A 21,060-nucleotide genomic window follows, 5' to 3' on the forward strand; every position below is an offset into this window, starting at 1 on the left:
CCTGGTCTAAATGCTTCAAGACATCATCTGTGATCAAAACTAACACGATATTCGTGATCAGCACCCCGAAAAACCCCTTAGCAGCCACACTTTACGACTTTCTAACAGGTCCCGATTTTCCCGACTTTGGGTCATTGACCTGACCTGGAAGGTCAACCAATGACCTAGGACCTTAAAATTGGGTATCATCGGCTTCCTCTCGTCACGGGCAACACGCTCGTTTTTTCCGCGAAGCTCTAGCTCGATCAGGGGCCAAACGGCAAGGGGGGGGTCCAACCGACCCCCCCCCCCCTACACATTAGAAGCTGGAAAACGCCGCACACATGCGAGGGTTAAATAAAAATATGCTGAAATATTGGATCAGAGTTGCAAGGTGGCCAATATGCACGGATGAAAGCACATCATCGAGTGCATGTAGCCGCGTCTTCCGTACTCGAGACAAATCGCCGACCTGATAATGTGGTCGGCATCCGTTCCGATATTGCTCTGGTGAATATTTTGAATGTGTGGGTAGATCCTGGGTAAATGGTTGAATGACAGGAATCGTCGTGATCGACAGTGATCAAGCGCGTATATCAGTATCACCGGCGATCAACTCGGGCCAATCTAACGGCAGCATCCACTCCAACATAAGACCGGAACAAGAGCACTTTGTCTCGGCCTCTCGGGTGTAAAGCGTACTTAGCAAATCTTTATGTAGGTACCGCTATTTGGAAATCGTGCGCTCACATGATTGGCTAATTGTATCGCTAAATCGCTAATATGCATGCGCAAATAATTCCGTCCGGTGCTATACGAGTAATACGCCGGTGGTCAACTAAGCACCAACTGGGCACCTCTCATCTCGCTGACATTTTTCCTAAAGTCAGAACCAACTCAAATAACGCAGAATCAATATACGCAGAATGCGGTGTGCATTATAATTCACCCCACCATGGGTTATTGCGTCGTAATGTTTCGAGTGTAGAAAATGAGAAGACTTCCGACCTAAGCACGTTCAACGCCTAAGGCGTGACATGTCACCACTGGGCACTGGGGGGCTTTGTGTAGACCGAGTGACAATGAAGTCATGTGGTTTCGTTATCAGGAATCATGAGAGGATGCACATTGCACACCGTCACCATATATGAGGGATTTGACGTAAAACCTATACTTATACTGATGAATGCTCAAATGCGCGCTTCCTTTGCAATAAAGCACTTTCCGAGCTGCAATGGAGGAAGGTTTGAATGGAAACATGTGTAAGCTGATCAGCAACTGAGGAGAACGGAATTAGATTATATATATATATATATATATATATATATATATATATATATATATATATATATATATATATATATATATATATATATATATTTAAAGTAGCTTACTTTGAAACCCCAAATGCTTAAATCCTGAGTCTGAAAGCGCATAAACGAGTGCAGCATTTGACGGGTTCAGTTCATAATCTGAGCTTTGGGAATGAGTTATGACTTATGACACATGAGAATACGCCCCTGACTTTGAATGAGATGAGAATGGAACACGTGCAATGAAGCAGAGCAGAACTTCTGTGCCCATTTGCGCACCGCCCAGCTCATTCCGTGTGCATCGTGTGTTCGGGTTCGATACATTTCTGATTCTGAACGGGATTCGCCCACAAACTTGATCCGAAATGGTCACATTTGCGAAATGGGACACAAGCCAGCTCTAGAATCCTAAATGTAGGGCGTTTCACATCAGACTGTCTGGCTCCGACTGTCTGGAAAAGTTACGTCATCTCTCGGATCGAGCCAAACTTGAACCCCGTCCGATTCCCGGCTGCTGATACGCATTATGCCATGTATCCAGCTTGAGCCTCCAAAACTACATCAATGCTAGGTATTAGCGAGAGAGGCAAATGATCATCGAAGATCAAAGCTAAGCTTTACCTCATGCATGACCGCAAATAGTCCTACTGGAACTCCTCGCCAAGCCTGTCATGGAGTCCGAAAAACCCCATCCCTACCATATCTACCAGATCAACTCTGAAAAGCCCGACTAAGCCTCACTCTGCCCCGCTACTAGGATGCGACTTCTGAGGCAAATGACAAGCCTGCTGGGAGCTTACGTCACTGGAACTGATGGAAGCTCCCAGCATCGACAAGGAGCCACGCTTCCGTCACTGTTTCTAACATCTGCGCTCCGGTAAGCTCATTCGTCATTATTGCTTTTTTTGTAACTATGGATCACTCAATAAGGCCGGCACTCCAGCGCCGCCTTCGTCAAGCGGTGATCACGTGACCCGGTTGACACCTGGCACCAGCCAATCAGCGGGCGAGGAGCGCGGGCGCCCCGGGGCACAGCCGCCCGCCCCTCCGGAGGACGGTGGCCGGTCAACAAAAGTCGTGTCAGCTGTCAGTCACAAGTGCTTGCAGGAGCGACCCCATCATAAAATACGTAAGCATTCAACATACCATTTAACGGTGTAATTGGAAAACTGACACATTTGAATAATATTGGCGTTGAATAATAATATTCAATGGCTTATTATTGCCCTTGCAAGAATTGGATGAATGGCTTCTGGCAACCATGAAAGGTATGGTGAAATGTGGATCAAATTTTCTGCATAACTTCTTTCTCAATGTGCAGTAAGCTTTTATGGAAACGAACTGCGGCCTTTTGGTAATCTTCTGTACCGCAAAATATATAATTAATGAAATATTAACCCGCGCATGGCTGGGGTATTTTCCATAACGTGAGTGACTGAGGGGGGGGGGGGGGGGCTCTCCACAGCCTCGTCCTATCTCCGAAACTACTGGGCCGATCGTCAAAATTCAAACGGCATCTGATAACCCTGGAAAAACTGTCTATCGGGCAACACCTATTTTTATTGACCTCGAGGCCACCGATGACGTCTCAGGTCAGGTCAAAGTAAAATTATTATCGGCATTTTTGCTTGTTTACAATTTAGGCTTTGGCCGCCGGCTGACAAGTCCGATCAGGCTCATTTTTGGTTTACACACTCCTTGATATGTATATGCCTTAGATAACCTGATGGTACCGAACTTTTACTTCGAATTTTTCAGGTCAACGCCAGGTCATCCTAGGTCAAGAAAATTGTATATCATGTATCGGTCACGTCACGCGTGTTTTATGGTCCATATTACACGTAGATTTAAAAAATAATGTCGTATGTGTCATTTGAGGTCATTTTCAGCTGAATTTACCGGAGGTCAGGTCAATTTCAGAACAGAAAAGGTCAAATTTTGAAAATGATTTTTTAACAAAAAAGATGCCTATCAGATGCAGTATGAGCTTAGGAACACGATGGTGCCATTTATATTGCTGTGCGATGTCAAGAACGTACTGAAAAATGGTTTTAAAAAATATATTATTGCAAATTTTTGACAATAATGCAAATAACTTGGCTATTTTTAAAGATATTGAGCTAAAACTTGCTAGAGTAGTTCACCAGTGTGTGTTCTGTCACATACCTATATTCCGGTTTTTGCGAAAAATCAAGAACTTGTTGAACAAATAAAAAGAAATGTTATTGTAATAACATATTTTTCAAAATTTTCCAAATTTCGAAAATTCGAGTTAGCAGTTTGATAGCTACGTGTGTTTGTAGTCCATTGATGCACAGAAATTGGATCTAGCTTTAAAACTAAGCTCTTGAGAGCGTTTGTCGTAATTCAATATTTTGCATCAAAATCGGCCGACATGACGTCACTCTGACGTCATTTCCGGCCAAACTATGGTAGCTAGATAGTTGAAATTTTAACACAAGGTGTCAAATTGATGCTGCTGAGGGTGCTGCAAGTTTCGTGTAGATCCGTGAAACGGTATAGAAGATAGGTATTGCCGAAAACGGGAGGGGGAGCTCTGTGGAGCCCCCCCCCTCCCCCAGTCATGCGCAGGCTTCCTCATCAATCTCTGGCCAATATTTCATTCATTTTACTGCAGTTTCCGGGTGGGTATCATATTCCGCTCTCTCATGTGAAGATGATTGGCTGTGAAATTCATTCCGCTCGGGAAATGTGCTGGCCTAAAGGCCATAGCTCCGTGCGACACCGGGGGTTTGACTCTCACTGCGTATCATGTGGAGCCTTGTGGGCGCGACTATATCGGTTGAAAATGGACAGAGAGAGATGGAAAACGGAGTCGTGCGACCACATTTAGGACCCTTGAAGGTCGCCGAAGGACAGCTAGTATTGTTTGCAATGTAAAAGGTTTGACAACGGCTTAAGTAGGATTCAAACATACTCTGCGGAAATCAACACGCAACCAATTTAAAACCAATGAGTATTTGGCACACCCCTGCCTCGAAGTAATGCTTTAAGCTATGAACTTCACCTATGATTTTAAGAACAATGTGCCGTGGAATAGATAAACCTTAGAAAACAATCGTTCTAACGTTATAAAATCAGTCAATTTAGTAAGCTCATCTCGTCTGACAGCAGAGCGCATATCACAAGCACATCTCGTCTGACAGCTCACCCCTCTGTTGACAGGGTTTAGCTCCTGTTCACCACTGAACTATCACACGGACTGACCGCGTAGAGGCCTTCCAACTGAGCCTCTGGGGGTGAAACGGCGACTCAGAACAGAGGCACACCAAACCAACAGTGACGGGTACAGCAAGGAGGCCAACCGGTACTGCGTCGAAGAACTGCGGCGACCTGCCAGTGTGGGTCGATAGATCAGGTCCGACTGCCAACTGCGGGAGTTTTTACAGCACATCATGGTAAGATTTATCCGCTAACGCTGGATAACATAGACTTGTAGATTTACAAATCAGTAATAAGTAGACTGATTAATCAGTTATTAGTGAAAAAACTTCAGTGTTTTTTTTTTAAGAACCAAGGCAATGAAGACATCTGGTAAACGTTTGGAGCGAAGTATTTAGCTACAGGAGAGATTACGGAACACGCAGGACAACGGCGGTAGTAAATGGTAGAGTTTTCACTCAAATGACCTAAAGTCCTAAAGTATTTGCTGGAAGTCTTGTAAAGGTCCCTGTGTGTGTTTTTGGTGCGATTGCTTCACCCCATCTGTATGCACCTAAGTTCTGCCCCGGTTGTACTGTGGTCTGCTTCATACCTGCCTGACTCAGGCTCAGCCCATCTGTCTGAAACCCTGTTTATCTAAAAGTACCCTTAGCCAGCGAGTCTGGATCACCCTGACCCTACCTATCACCGACTATGTCCTGTCTGGTTTTCAGTACGGCCTAATTCAGGCGTGCCTGCGATCCTGGGTGATACAAGATCTCGGACCCGGCGTCTGGGCCAAAGTTCTGTAAGTACCTGACCAAAGGCAAAGGGTTTTGTTTCTCCGATTGTTGCCAAACTCTCGTCGTGGTCGTTGTTAAAAGAACGGGTGATTGTTTAATTTACCTTTGATAGCTCTTAGCCCTGTACTTACCTTCACCGTGCTGACAGTGACAGCTGGAGTGCACTGAGGGATAATGCACTTAGATGGGTTGTTCCTGGTTCGAAAGGCATTGGTCACAAAGGTCAGCTCAGCTTCTTACTTTTGCGATTGAAGTTTAAAAGTGTATCGTACCACCACACCAAGTAATATTTATCATATGCACGAATGATTTCCAAAGTCAAGAAAAGTATTTAGTAAATTTTAATAAATGACCTCTTGATCCATGTAACTGGCAGAAATTCACGTCAGTTAGCCTTAGCCCTTAAGAAAACTTTTTTTTTACTTTTATACGCGTGATATGCCTATATTTGCATGTTTGTTTCTGATACACATTACCATGCACTATCGGTTTCAAGATAAGGGCTCCAACTACTGCAGCAGTTTGGATTCGGGCTGAATAGTGATACTCCAGCTATCAGCAGAGTGTCCCCGCTGACAGTCTCGGGAGAGAGAGAGAGAGAGAGAGAGAGAGAGAGAGAGAGAGAGAGAGAGAGAGAGAGAGAGAGAGAGGGAGAGATAGAGAAAGAGAGAGAGAGAGAGAGAGAGAGAGAGAGAGAGAGAGAGAGAGAGAGAGAGAGAGAAAGAGTGTGAGAGAGAGAGAGAGAGAGAGAGAGAGAGAGAGAGAGAGAGAGAGAGAGAGAGAGAGAGAGAGAGAGAGAGAGAGAGAGAGAGAGAGAGAGAGAGAGAGAGAGAGAGAGAGAGAGAGAGAGAGAGAGGAGACTGGAGGGAGGGGGTCTAGGGGTTACGCAGTACGCACCCAAACTGTTGGTCGCTGAAGCTCTTACCTCTGGTACCAATCGTGCCCCTTGGCCCTTTGCTTTGGGGACAGCATGGGCAGCAGGATCTGAGATAAAACTATAAAATGAAAAACAGAAGCTGATTAAGCTAATTAGTGGCCAAGCTTACAAGAATATAATTGAGGTCGTTTTTTTTTGCCTTTGGTTGATTGACCTTAGGCGATAATAGCGTACAAAGGTGCAGCCACTTCACGAACGGTTCATCCATTTTCAGTTGTGTTTGACGTCACCGGCCGCCAACTTATCGTGCTATTCACGGTAAGGTTCACTGATGAAATCACGTGTGATGAAGGGACGTACCCCTGGACCAGACAGTCGTCTTCCTAACGGAATTCACTTCGTTGTGATGTCAGCTAATTTTGAAAAGTTCGAAGCCCGTTCCGATGTAAAGCGGTCTGATATAAGCACTGCAATTAATAATACACATTTAGCATGTTACCAATCACTAAAAGAGTGTTACTACTTACTACTCCACAAAGACAAGGTTTTACGTTTCATTTATTTAATGACAACAGAAATGCGCAATGTTGACGTTGCCAATATAACTACTAAGAAAAGGCCTGCCTTGAATATCATTAAACATTTTGATGACAGATCTTGTACACATATACCCGCGTACGAGAGAAGCTAGCAAGGCTCGAAAAGGCAGGCATTAGCATCAAGCGATACAACATCCCAGATTTGTAGTTACATTGAACGATGGACGTATTTCAACAAAGGCACATGGTTGTTTTGTCAAAGCGTTGACGGAGTGTCGCGAGAGAAGCACATCCAAGGCCATACAAAGCGCATGAGTGCATCTTTCGAGTGACATCCCTGGCAGCCGAGTGACATCAACTTCTTGATCAACTCCCTCCAAAGGTGGAGGGGGACCAAATACGCCACATAGAGACACGAGAGCCGAGAAGTTGCGCTCTATAGCACAATGCGCTCCGAAATGGCTCACCGTTTCGCGATACACCGCAATACGCACACCGAGACGGACGTACGACATGAATACACCGAGAGACACGACATATGGGAGATTGGAGGGAGAAAGGCCCGGCCGATCAATAGTCAAGCGAGATGAGATTGTTTGTGACACCACGCCGAACCCTTTGGGGATCTGTGGGATCCCTTGGGGGTCTGGCACAATACGCGTACGCAGAGAGAGAGGCTGGTAGTGCGACATCAGTAAGATGATGTAAGAGACTCTAGAAGCGTGTGCGTGGCGAATATGTGTAAGTACTCCTTATCTAGCGATTGTGTCAAAGCTTGTAAACGCGACAGACGATGCGTGTAGTCTAGCAACTGCATAGCAGTTGACTGGTGGATAGGTCTGGCAATCAACTAAAACAGAAAAACAAGTGCAGGCCCGTGATAAAATGCAGCAGCCACACGCATACCAAGGGTGGCAAAATAATATCAAAAGACAGGTGCTTTTCCTGCTAGCGAAAACGTGTTGCATTACGAAAAGTGCGGTCGCTGAGAGATTCTGACGAGAGATGAGCTGGCAATAGCAGCTGACCTGTCAGTGACCTTTGACCTGTTAATGACCTTTGACCTGTCACTGAGTTCAGATCTGTCAGTGACAGCTGAGCTGACATGCTCATCGCTCACAATCGGTTCAGGCTCGGTCCGAGGTGGCGCCATCTGCCGAGTGTAAATTTCAAACGGCGGTGCCGACCCCAAAACGGCAAGCTCACCTGACTAATGCTACCTGTGCTCACAGTAAGCGCACTGTGTAAGAATCGCATGGCCGTCTGTGCGGTCAACCCCAAGGCATGGCGAAAGATAGCATGCCTGAGGTTCACAATGCAACATCGCTCACCATTCAGTCGCAACACGAGCTCACGAGCTCAAATCTTATCTATACAGAGAGGAAAAGCTAGCAGCTTTCGCACGGCAAGATTCCCTACAGCAATGGCGTGTTAGCTGGCTTACGCGACGTCCTACGAGACCTCACGGATTTCAGTCGAGCGGCTACTGCCTGACGATATAGAGACGACAGTGACATAACCAGACAAACTTCCTGGGTTTAGCCACATCAATATCCTCGGTCCACAATCTTTGAAATTCAACGCCCAAAATCACAATCCTAGATGCGCAAAGGACTGACCTCAGTGCGTGTGAAACTTACCCACAAACAAAAACAGAATCCTGACAGTGGCGCAAATCAGCTTCTCTGAACCGCCCCCCCCCCCCCGTTCCCACCCTGCAGGCTCACAGTCCCACGGCCACTTCTCAGACCTGCGAGATCTGATCTTGTGTCTCGTATGTCTCGACTCAACCTCCACTCAATATCTTCAGATCTCGCACGCTTTGACTTCACTCCTCCCGGTGCTGCCTCATCTTTTCTCCTTCACCATCTGACTTCTCCACAGCTCTCGCAGAACCTTCTTCCCTCTTAGGCGGTCTGCATGGGAATACTGTCGAAAGCCTGGCCATCCCTGTGCAGATTGTAGAAGTTGAATACCACAATCAGCCACCATGTGTTGAGAACAAAGCTGATGATTATGCCTACCAGCGGAGCGACGACAGTCTGGATGATATCGTTCTCGCTGTTATTCCAGTCGCCAACAACCAGCAGGAAGATCAAGCCGGCAATGCCGATGCCGTAGAGGATCTGAAGGATGATGGTCCAGATCATGTAGGGCAGGGCGATGTAGCGGTTGTTCTGTGAAAGAGAGCGAGAAAAAACATTGTGTTAGGATCGCCTGATCTGTGGGATGGCGTCCGTCGCAGGGAATCCTAATAGGGCGTCTTTATCAGTTGTTTCTAGCAAATGTAGGGTGTCAGCTGTTCCGACTTCTGTGTAAGACTGGAGTTGAGCAGAGCGTTATGATCAGTCGTTCTGACTTGGGGGAGGAGGAAAACAACAAGGTGTTTTGATAAGCAGTTCGGTGAGAAACAGGCTCGGCAGAGCTTCGTGAAGGGGCCAAACAGCAGCTGCGCTGTGGATGCATCGAGAAGAAATGATAAAATGGTTGCAAGTTATTGCATTATAATAGAGGGAAGAAGAATGAGCAGGCGCAATGACCAGTTGTTCCCTGCAGGAAGAGAGACTTTTCAGGAGCATAGGAACAGATATTCTCTACAGACAGGGAGACGAGAGGGAGACGAGTACCGAACAATGAAACCACGAATTGTTCTGTGTCAGCCAGTGGCATTAGCAAGTTCACTGCTAGGATTTGAGATCATTTATTACCAATTCTATTGAAAACATTACCTTTTTGGCGGCGAAGAACAGAGCAATGGCGGTAAGCAGGCTGACGACAACGATTCCGAGGCCCACTCCAACGACGAGCTTCCTCTGGTAGAAAGCATCGCTGTAAATAAAAGCCAATGTCATACCACATAATAGCTTGAATTATGTCGACAGAAACCCCCGACAGTCAGCTTCATCTTGCAAATGGAATCGTTGTAAAAAGCTAAGGTCATACCAAAGTTAGGCGGAAGGTGACGCCAAAATATGGCGGAAATGGTGACATACAGGCAACAATCCTACGGGTGACTTGGTGTGAAACTAAGGCTGGGGGGATCCATGTAATCGCAAGGCACCTCGCAGTTGCGATCAAACGTAAGTTGAATCGGAACAGATATTGGAGGGATCCATCACATCGTAGGCTAAGTAGATACGCAAGTTGTATCGCAAATGGTGAAGATACGAACTAACTTTACGAATCTTCTCGGTCGATCGGAAGGCCGATCGTAGCGAAGCTTTACCTCTTTCTCAAGAGAAAAATATAAGAAATTTTCAAAATTTTCACAAAACCGAAATATACCTATGCCCGCGCCCGGCTGGGGGTCCTGGATTTCCACGCCCTGCTGGGGGGGGGGGGGGGTGTTTGAACACCCCCCCTTGTAACTCGGCTCCTGGGCCACGTAGCGATACGCGGAAGGCGGCGTTCGAAAGAGCGTCAAAAATAATGACGAAATCGCTTCGGTCAATTTTTTGGTCAGGTCAAAGGTCAGGTCACCAGAGGTCATTGAAGGCAAAATTTCGCCAATTTCCAGGTCGAATGGCGAAAATTTCCAAGAAGCCAACGCATAACTCGGGAACCAATAGAGCTACAGCGCCGCGGAAAAACGCATTCGATAGCCCTATTAACGCCCTTTCTGAGTAATTCTCTCAGATTTGACCTAACATCAACGGTTTTGCCTGCAGGGGGCAAAAACTGCAAAAATAGCCGATTTTTTTGGAAACAGTTTTTCTGCAATAACTTTTGACCCAAGCCCTGTACGAGCTTACTTTTACCGGCATCGTGTTCCTCTCGTCAAGACGCATCGAATGAACTATAACTTGACCTTGAAAGGTCAACTTGAAAATTTGACCTCAGGTCAAGGTCATGACCTGACCGGAAAGGGTCATGTTGCATATCAGTCGATCCGTATCGTCGAGCTGAACACATCTAAGGCGTTTTCATCGCTCTAGCATGCCTCTATCAAAAGTTATTTGCGAAAAACTGTTAGATACCATTCGTGACCTAAGATGACCTCAGGGCATAAACAAGGGTCACGGACACCATTTTCATGTTCAGTGTGTCTAAACCACTTGTAATTCGGTGTTTCGGAGTGTTTATAATGTCTTTCATCCAAAAGAGGCGCATTTCAATTTTCTCCCATTGACTTATAATGGGGAGGTCGCAAAATTGACCTGACCTTAGGTCATCGATATCAAAATTCTGAGATATACATTTTGTACATGCTATTGCTCTTAGCAATCGCTGAAAGTTTCAAAGCGATCGGTCACTCGGTGTAGCTATGACAGACATTGAAACTTTTGATGAGGTGAGGTCACTTCAAGTGACCTGGTGACCTGACCTTGAATGACCTTGGTCTGAAATTTTGACAACATGTGTAGAATTGATGTATGATAAGGTGTACCAAAAACGGCGGCGCGGAGGCGCCGCCGTTTTTGAGATATTCGCGAAAAACCACAAGGGGGGGGTGTTCAAACACCCCCCCCCAGCAGGGCGCGGGTTAAACAAATATGGTTGATGAACACGTGTGCAAAATTTGAAGTCGATTTCTTCAAAAATGGCTGCGCTAGAGCGTTTTAAATTTACACGTTGAAAACGGTCACTTTCACGTCCTTTTTGTAATTATTATTTTTTTTTAATTTTGAAATTTAAAAAGTGTTTTAAGCAATTTTTCGCGTTAATTGCGAAAATCTGACCAAAACATGTATCGCACCATCAATGATCCGATACGCCATCAGAGGCCGCGCCGCGGACAGGTGGGCGCGGCGATACCTAGGCCGCGTGGGGGTTACACTGGTGTTCGGGAAGGGCTATGTCAACGCGAGGCAGGCCGCGGGGGAGCCGGTTGCGGCGCCGGTCCGTATTTGTCGGCGCCTAGCAGTGCAGCGGTGCGTTTATGGCGGAGGGAGGGGAAGCGGTGTAGTGTCGGCAAGGCCGCACACAGGAGAGGGCACACGGGCCTCCCCCCATTCGAGTTGGGGTCCCTAATCTTTAGACCGCCGAAGACCATGTAAAATGAACTGAAATGATGATTAAAAAGACCGGGAGGGCCCATCTCGTTCCCCAGCAGGCCCATACGAGTCCATAAATGCCCAGTAGCGCAGCCAGGGGTATTGTGGTGAAATTTCAATGGCCCTCAAAAGACCTCAAAGGGCCCACAGATGGGGTCACCGGGTCCTCAGATGGTCTCGAAGGGCCCTCGGTTAGCGTCAAATGGCCCTCATCTGGTGTCAAAGGGCCCTCAGATGGCCAAATGAAGGGCCACAAGATGGCCTCAAAGGGCCCTCAGATGGGTTCAAAGGGCTCTCAGCCAACGTTAAACCTACCTCAGAAGACCTTAAAGGGCGTCAAAGGGCCCTAAACCTGCGTCAGAGGGCCCTGAGCTCGCGTCAAACGACCCTCCGAAGGCCTTAAAGAGTCCTTAGCTTGTGTCAGAGGGCCCCCAGCTGGTGTCAGTGAGCCCTCCTCAGCTGGCGCCAAAAGTCCATCTGAAGGCCTCAAACGGTCGTCAGCTGGAGTACAACGGTCCTCAGATGCCGTCACGCGGCCCTCAAAAGCCTCAAGGAGCCCTTATAAGGTCTCAAAGGGCCCTCATTTGGCCTCAAAAGGCCCTCCGCTAGCGTTAACCGGACTTCAGAAGGCCTTAAAGGGCCCTTATCTGGTGTCAGAGGGCCCCCAGCTAGTGTCAGAGGGCCCCCCGGCCCTCAGTTGGCGCAAAATGGCCATCAGAAGGCCTCAAACGGTCCGTAACTGGAGTCAAACCGCAACGGTCCTCAGGTGGCGTCAAGCGGCCCTCAAAAAGCCTCAAAGGCCGCTTAAAAGGCAGCAAAGGGCCCTAATATGAACCCAAAGGGTCCTCTGCTGGCGTCAAACGGACCTCAGAAGGTCTCAAAGGGCGTCAAAAGGCCCTGAGCTCGTGTCAAATATAAAAGCGCCCTTAGCTGGTGTCAGGAGGCCCCCAGTTGGTGTCAGCGTGCCCTCAGCTGGTGTCAGAGAGCCCTCAGTTGGCATCTACTGGCCATCAGAAGGCCCCAAACGGTCCTCAGATGGCGTCCAACGGTCCTCAGCTGACGTTAAGAGGCCCTCAAAAAGGCCTCAAAGACCCCTCGGCTGCTGAAGAGGCCCTTAGCCTCAAAGGAAACTCAAGAGACGTTAAACGGCCCTAAAAAAGGCTTGAAAGGGCCCTCTGCTGGTGGCAAAGGGCTCGCATATGACATCAATAACAGCTTTGTCAAAAACGGACCTGAGAGACCTTGCCGGTCCCTGGTTATAAGGGACTCCTGTCTCTTGCAGTAACCTGAGTGGCCCACGTTTACTGAGGGGCCCCTGGTTATTGAAGGAGTCCCTGGTTACTGGAAGGACCCCTGGTTATCAGAGGGTTCCCTGGTCACCTGGTGGGTCCCTGATCAATTGAAACCTCCCGATCATCTGAGCGCCCCCTGAACTATTTCTTCTGCAGCGAGGGCGATTTCGTCAAAATACTCCTACATCGCGAAGCCTCGTGCGCAGACGCAGTCTTCGGGGCGCTCGCTGCGCCAACTCTTGACGCCAACTGACGGGCTCCAAATGGAACAGATGGACTCCGAAACGAACGTGGGAATGCCGACACATCATCCCTCCAAATTTACAGAGGAGGAGATGTCCCTGACAGCCCATTTGCAATAGGGGTCACTTTTACACTATAGACGTATGGGGAATTCGACCTTATCGACATGGTATTACGAGGTCAGCTGATCTGCTTGGCATTTAAATCGTAGTAAAACGGGCATTTAAACGCTGCGAAACAACTTACGTACAACGTAGCTCCGATTTGCCGCTCTTTCTTTTTCATCCCTCCGATTTTCTTCCGATCAAGAGAAGTTTCGTACCGAGAGAAGTTTCGCAGCCACGTCCGATATAACTTACGATAGCACGGATCCCCCCAGCCTAACCTAGTGTTACAATTCAACCATTTGAACCGAACGGTTTTCCTTTTACAAATATCAATGTTCAATCGAGCAGTTCAGGTTTCACATTTGAGCCAATAATCGGCGATTCTCTGGTAGACCAAATGGGTAAATCGGCCAAACGGTGGTATGCCTAACACTTATACCCTGGCACACGACCCCGTCCGTTGTTGCAAATTACACAAGGACTACCTCCATCAGCAACAACTACACCCAAGCAGACGTGCCATTCCAACCCTTAACAATTGCACAGTCCAGTTCTGAATGTCCTGCGTATCTATTGTTCGCGTTGGCACGTCTCTCTTCGACACGGTTTCCTGTCTCGTATAACCCTACCACCATCTGGGCAATGAGCAAGGAAACCTCACAATAACAAGTGAGTTCAGCAGGTGAGTCCGATATAGGGCTAAACTCGCCACGCCATCGCCACTAGCATTTGGTGCAGTCCCAGCTTGGTCCAGTCCCCGATCCTCCCTTTCCGCAGTCCGTTTTCATTCCTTAGCCTCGTTTTTTCCACACCTTCCTTCATATCATCTGTCCCAGTCCCAGCCCTTCCTTATTGCATCATTTTCTGTCGCAGACGCGCCCGCTACAAAGTATCGCAAAGTCCATTAGGCGTTTATTCCAGCCCCCTCCTCCACCCATTTGGCCCAGTCCCAATCTCCACCTACCAATTGGCCCAGTTCTAGTCCCAGTCCCCTCCTGGTCCATTTTTCAGTACCAGTCCGGCCCAATCCCATCCCACCATTTGGTCCAATTCCCTCATTTTGCACAGTCCATAGGCCCACCCACACTTCGTCCAGCCTCAACAATTTGGTCCAGTCATCTCGCCCAGTTGGTCCGGATCCCAGCCCCTCCGCCACCAGTTTTGCCTGCACTCCCAGTCCTCACCTGGCGGTTTGGCGTGAGTTGTTGTTGGACGTGAACTCTCCGCCCAGCTGCTGCAGGGTGTTGCCCAGATTCTCCAGGGAGCCGATCAGACGCTCAATTTCCGATTGAGCCCTCATCAGCTTCATGAGTTCCCAAATGCATCCAGCTATGGAGAGGGCCGACAGAATCTGAAAACGGAGGGGGGGAGTTAGAAAGCGGCACGAGCGGTGAGACAGGGGGGGGGGGCGCTTCTGAGGGGTACAATCTTAAGCCCGAAGACGAGGAACACATCAACGAAGCAGTCTAAGACGTTGCGTATTTGAAAGACGTCTGCGTATTTTCGCATACCTATCACAAAACATTTTGTCATCGTCGTCTCTGCACTCATAAAATATAGTCTCCTCCTGAGTAAACCAAGTCGTCTCTGTAAGTCCTATAAGAAAAATAAATTGTCCGAAACTGTTGTCCGAGTCATTTTGAGATAAAGGCGTTCATAAGCTGCCAGTATATGAATCGGTTTAGTCTAAACACATCTGCTTGACGTCCAGGGATGCGGTCAAAGTTTACGTGCACGTTCGCCGAACCAAAGTACATCGGTGTGTAAACCGACGGTGTGACGAACATGGTAACACGGTGTGTGACGGACATGGTAACACGGTCTGGCGGACATGGTAACACGATGGTAACACGGTATTCGGTGGAAATAGTAACACAGTTCATGAATGACAAGGTAACGCTCAGAGAAATACTCGTCTTTGGCATAGAAGTAACACGATATACGGGAAATGTGGAAGGAGCACTTCTACACTTCAGAAATTAAACCATGCTCACCAAAACCAATAAATATGCAAATTTACCGAATAATTTTCGCTTGCCGTTAGCGTCCTTCTTACCAATCGAACCCACCTGATAAGAATTCCCTTCCTGGGACTCTGATAATTTGATAATCCGAGTTCTCTAATTAATTTCTCAGTACTTCTTATGTTATCTGATTAAGAACCATGCCACTTTTCTGACCCTACTAGGACATGTGTCCAGCCGTCCCCCTCCCACCCTTCCCTCCCTACCCCTCCCACTCTTCCCCTTCCTCCCCAGCCCCCGCCGGCCGGGTCATCAGTATGGTCGGCTCTAACCGAGCTATATCAGGCGGGGTGCCGAGACCGTTTGGGAAGTTGGCTCGGCGTCGGCCATGGCGCTGCCCGCTCGTTGTCAGCCGAGCCGGTGCGTCTGTCTGACAGTCGGGCCGCGTGGCCAAGGTCGGAACACCCCTCGGGCCTGGCCCGGGCCAACGAACGCGCCCGCCGCCGCCGCCGCCGCCGCCGCCGCCCGCCGCCGCCGCCGCGCGCCGGACCTGGCGCTGTCCGCTGCAGCCACCATCGAGCCAGAGCGGTAGACCGTGAACGGCCGCTGATACCGCCCACCCGCCCCCGGCCCTGTACTCAGAGCGGCCTGACCCTGTAAACCAACGCCTGGATATTGTATACAGGAAGGCCCGAAGCCTCTACGTGGGTATGTTTCCTAAATGATCTACCGAGCCGTTGAATTCTCCCCATCCTTGGTCCAGTGGCTGTGGGTCGGTATAGTCGTAAATCAAGTAAACCAATAATAAACTGGTAAACTGCCACTACCAGAAGCCGTATCCGCACCTCTGCCACTGGCCCAGCTGGGTCGCGTAAAAAATTAAACAAAGAAAAGTGTTATGTCAAGTGCAGTAGGATGGTGACGACTGGCGAAAGATCGCCCGTTGCGTCAGAGGTCGTGGGGTATACGGTACGGGGACCTGTTGTCTCTGCATGCTACAGGTGTTAGGGCTGACGGGGCCGCACAGCTGCTTGTTAGTATTTATGACTGGCGTTTTACCTTTATGTTAAGCATGGGGAAAGGGGTGAAGATAGAACCGTTCCTTCCGTTCCTGATTTGAACAAAAGAATGCGTTAGTTCATTTTAATGTGTCCTACCTACGTGAACAAAATTATCCTCGATAGGCTGACACTCGACAGGAAAAATGCAAAAACTCTATCACGAAGAAGTTTGACAAAAAAACTGATGCTCTTTGGGGCATTGCCAAAGAAGTTTTAAGCTATTATACTATAAATTTATCAGGTCGTTCGAATAGGATTTCCGGGAGCAAGGACGGCGCACTGTCACGTGGGGCCAGTCTCCCTAAATGACAAAGTCATACATATTCATCTCTGCTGAAAGCTGCACGGATGGTGTAGATACCGTTTTACGTATAAATACTGCCCTCCTAATGCACCGCTCACATGCGGGGGTCTAATCGCGTCATTTCATCACATCTCATCGTGCGACCCATCGCATGCTTCACCATAGCTGTTATTTTTTGCGAGTCGTCGATTGTCCATTGATTTCGGATGGCTGTTGACCAGTTCTTGTGGTCGGTGGCGGTATGGATTACCATCGTCCGGTGGGTAGCTACCTCCCCCCCCCCTCGAACCGGCGCCCGGGGGGAGGAATACAAGTGATACCCAGCGGAAGTATTGTTAAGTTGTTAATGGGTCACAATTATCGCAGATACATGAGTAATTTACAGGTTTAAATGCCCATTACAGACTGATTTTGTGCCTTGAACAATGCACATCCGTCGGGCGAAAACTCGTTTGTAAGTCGTACTTAATTTGTTAATGGATGCATCTGCGGTTACTCTCTGGAAGATAAAGTTAATCCTCACTGTGCTGGGTTTGAGCACTGTTTGTTTTGCGGCTATTTAGTGAAGGGCTCACTGGCGGGTCTCTCGTCACGACCGAGATCACTTGGCTTCAGTTACACACAGAACCATGCAACAGATGTTGTTTTGCAAGAAAATGTTTGCTTTTGCTGCAAGGCCCAGGGTTCTTCTCATCGTTTCTCAATGTAATACTGCAAGTATCGTTGACATGCACAATTGTATTTTGATCCAAAAGCATTACATCAAAACCTCGGAGAAGTCCATTTCCAAGTCCCTCGGCCTCTTGTTCCTCTTGGCTCTTGACCCCTAGCCGCGTTGTCTGTGTAATTACGCCAGAAGCATGTATCACCGCAATAGCATCTGGCTAATTTTCCAATTGTGCCTCGTTGGAGCAAATGCAGCCGTTCCATCAGTATGTGCCGCATAAAGATCAATTGGAGTGAGACGGCGCGCCCCTTCAGAGGAGCAGAAGACGTGCGAGATGCTATGGGGGAGGCTGCTGTCCGAAAGCAGCGCTAGGACGCTAAAAGTACCAAAAGGGGCCGCTGCCTTAGGGCTGTGGCTGGGTCGCTACGAATCAAGAAAAGGGCCGCTCCCCTAGGGGTTTGACTGACTGGGCCGCCTAGAGAAGGGCCACGGTCCTAAGGGATGTGGCTAGGCCGCCATACTGAGCAAAAAAAGCTGCCTGGCTGCCGTTTGATGGTGAAACATTCGTTGTCATGAGATACTAGGGACCCGGCGCTTTCTCCTAGCATATGTAAAATATTGCTAGCTGCCATTATATGTCGGCGTTAGCGGATTCCCGGTGTATATCTTGGCACATGTTTGGCCGGATCTCAGCGGACACAGCCGGCGCGCTCAGCCCCGCCCCATCGGCGCGCATCCCGCAGTGGCGCTCCCAGGCGTCATGGGAGGGGTAGTTCAGGGACAGAGGCGCAGCCAGGAACCTGTAGTGAGGGGACACTGCATTGGTTTCCAGTATATGCGGCTGATGGCAATGTTAGTGGATCTGTGGATCATATAGGTTGGGTCCTAGGAGCTGCGTAATTATCGATTGGCAGTCATATTCTATCCCCGTATTCATATTCTTATCCGTTTTAAAACCCATCCAAGCTCATGTCACTCTCAGTCTCTACCTGTTTGGACTTCAGGCACATGGCTTGGCTTAATGGGCTTTGCACAAAGGAATGTATAGCCTTACGCATTATATTGCTTGCATCATGAGTCCAAAAACACGACAATTTAAACGTTATCAAATTCTGCATGCCTTTTCATCAGCGGTTTGAATTCCGCCCCGTTCCTATAACCACGCCCGGTCGCTCGCCAAAAGCAGCCCTCGATCACGGAACATCTACTATTGTTGTGGCCTTAATGTTGGCCGCCACCCCTTGTTGCTTCGTCTCGTCGCCACCGGCGATCGTCGTTGGCGACAGGGCCAAACGGGCGTGGCTCGCGACGACCGACGCGCCACGCAGCGGCGGCGGCGGCGACGGCGGCGCCCGCCAAAACGGGGGCGCGATGACGCCCCTCTTATAAACCGTGGAGAGATATGAGCCTGGGATGTGAACACGGGAAGTTGTTGCATGGACATGTTTCAGAGGAACATCGTCATGCTACCTTCCTCACGTAGAAGAAGGTGAAGCTTTCAAACATGTGAAGCTATCCGGCCAGATGTCCTAAATTGTGACCCGATCTCGTCAAACTCCGCATACAAACCCTCCTAATTCGTTCCCTGGCACATGGCACAATTCCCTCTCCTGTTTAAAACTTACGCTCGATGCGATGGCGATGAACTTGGTACCCTCCCGGGCATTGTACTTTCCGCAGCAGCAGTCGTTTTTCCCCATGATGTCTGTACTCTCTCACACTGCTGGTCGCTCGCGTCTCGTGGTGCGTGTGGGCCTCTGTCGTCGGTGGCAGGGCGGCGGCGGCGGCGGGGCGGCAGCGGCAGCGGCGGCGGCGGCGGCGGCAGCGGCCAATGGGAGCCGGTCGTCATCCAGTCTCAAGGCCGCTGGGAACGCTAAAGGCACGCACGGAGCTGGTCGGTGCCTCATAGACGAGGAATACGGACATGGGTCCACGGCTGTGAGAGGGAAGTGGGCTGGAAATGGAACTGTGTGGTGGAAATAGGCAGGGAAGGGAGGGGTGAGTTTGGGCCTTGGGGGGAGATGTGGAGAGAGATAGAGAGAGAGAGAGAGAGAGAGAGAGAGAGAGAGAGAGAGAGAGAGAGAGAGAGAGAGAGAGAGAGAGAGAGAGAGAGAGAGAGAGAGAGAGAGAGAGAGAGAGAGAGAGAGACGAAAGACAGACGGACATCGCAACTAGAAAGAGACGGACAGAGAAGCCACGTCAGACGGAGAGCAAGCGATCCTGTCAGCGAGGGGTTATACAGCTCCAGACATGCCAGTCCGCTCTCTGTCTTTCCGTCTGCAGACATGAGACAGAACTGAGCTCATGACTTATCAACAGAGACCGAGTATATTCTTATATGCCTCGCTTGCATTGTTTAGTTGGAAAATGGTTTGTTAGCCCTTTGGGTCTAACAAACCATTTGGAGGGGGGGGGGGGGCATGGCATGAGATGTGAGGATAGGTAGACGCAAGATTACTTTACTACTTGGTAGGCGAGGCATATAACTGAAGCTGAAGAACTGAAGTAAGTACCGTCATCCACCACATTCTGTTGCTCCGCCGCGGCTGAACCCGTGCCCATAGACGTGCCACACAAAAGTTAAAGTAATCGCGGTAACCAGCTGGGAGGACAGCTACCCAGAAGCACGAGAGCGATATCAATGAAGGAGATGATTTCTGAGAGGGCGGTGAAAACTGAACCCAAGAACCAGCCGTGCGACATCTCTACACCAAGATGACCACGCCTAACTGGGTCTCTCGTTCGTCACTTCTATCCTGAAAATCGGTCCATCCAAGTCATATCCTTGATCATCCTTGATCACGCTTCCCTGTCCGGGCTGACGGCCATCCCACCAGACAACCGGTCGGGAGGGCTGCTCCACATGGCTCCAGATGGAGCAGACCTGTTCGGGCTGACCGTACTGAGCGACTGGCCGGCCTTTTTTATCGCACCAGAACACTCTCGGGATGGGTCTCAGCTGACGCCTGACTGCATGGCGGAACAATCGGTGATTGACACGGTCCTTCCTCACTGCATGATCCCTTATGTCAATACCTTGAAATGCCTCCATAGACCGAAAGGGTCTAGCCAAATATCAGCCGTTTTCACGATAGCCATCTGGTACACATTTGTTGCAAATTAGGTGCAGATTAGATGCAGCTATGGTCAAATTAGGTGCATTCGCCAGATAGCCGTTCGGCTAATATTACCTATCAAAAAGCCGCCGGTCTAACAATGATTACCATATAAATATTTTCTAAGTAGAATCTTTTCTTTTTACTTGCATACAGTTGTCACATTTCTTATATTTCAAATCAATGTCCAATGATGAAAAAAGTTGCAGGAACTAGGAATGGTCCTCCCGTTTTAGCCATACCCAATGTGGCACACGCCAATGCCATACTGTTTATGATACGGCCCCATCATGGGCCTTACAGGGTCCTATCTCCTAGCTCAACCACAACTCAGTCAATTAGTGGGCGGTGACTCCGGTTTTCAAAAGCATGGATGCGTTACGAACTACCGCACCATGGACTGGCTGTTGTCTTATCAGCCTCCAGAATCTCTCTCCACTGTCAGACTGTGCGCTCGGTGTTCTCCGCACGCCTTTCAGTCTCCCTCTTGTGTCAGTCCCCCTCGGTCAGCCCCTCCCCTATGCCTGCCCCCTCCTCTGTCAGCCTCCTTTCCTTGTGTCAGCCCCTCCCCTGCCGAATTCCTCCGCTCCCTCATTTGGCAGCTGATCACACAGAGGCACTCTTTCTGCTCCATTCCTC

The 21,060-nt window shown here is 49.0% G+C and overlaps 2 protein-coding genes across 2 annotated transcripts in view; one reads left to right on the top strand and one right to left on the bottom strand.

Moving 5' to 3' along the window:
- Positions 1-21,060, top strand: part of LOC122370792 (guanylate cyclase soluble subunit beta-1-like) — a gene marked incomplete at its 3' end in the record, with an annotated part of 67,110 nt that overhangs the window by 11,926 nt on the left and 34,124 nt on the right. The window contains exons 2-3 of the mRNA XM_043346694.1: positions 4,479-4,711; positions 5,189-5,262. Of these exons, the coding sequence (XP_043202629.1) occupies positions 4,709-4,711; positions 5,189-5,262 (77 nt within the window). The remainder of the gene's footprint in view (positions 1-4,478; positions 4,712-5,188; positions 5,263-21,060) is intronic.
- Positions 6,680-19,080, bottom strand: LOC122370789. Its single transcript, XM_043346689.1, has 4 exons — positions 18,931-19,080; positions 14,494-14,660; positions 9,403-9,502; positions 6,680-8,850 (listed from the first exon to the last, which is right to left on the bottom strand). The coding sequence occupies exons 1-4, from the start codon at positions 19,003-19,005 to the stop codon at positions 8,581-8,583; spliced, it is 612 nt and encodes a 203-aa protein (XP_043202624.1). The 5' UTR covers positions 19,006-19,080; the 3' UTR covers positions 6,680-8,580.

This window comes from Amphibalanus amphitrite, unplaced genomic scaffold (genome assembly GCF_019059575.1).
Source record: "Amphibalanus amphitrite isolate SeventyFive unplaced genomic scaffold, NRLGWU_Aamphi_draft 001168F_arrow, whole genome shotgun sequence".
Taxonomy (NCBI): Eukaryota; Metazoa; Arthropoda; class Thecostraca; order Balanomorpha; family Balanidae; genus Amphibalanus; species Amphibalanus amphitrite.

Excerpts from the sequence above, each read along its gene's own strand:
- LOC122370789 (XM_043346689.1), bottom strand. The coding sequence starts at position 19,005 with ATGGGGAAAAACGACTGCTGCTGCGGAAAGTACAATGCCCGGGAGGGT. Across the intron at positions 14,661-18,930 it reads TCATCGCCATCGCATCGAGC|ATTCTGTCGGCCCTCTCCAT; the intron begins GTAAGTTTTAAA and ends CTCCGTTTTCAG. Across the intron at positions 8,851-9,402 it reads TGTTCTTCGCCGCCAAAAAG|AACAACCGCTACATCGCCCT; the intron begins GTAATGTTTTCA and ends TCTCTTTCACAG.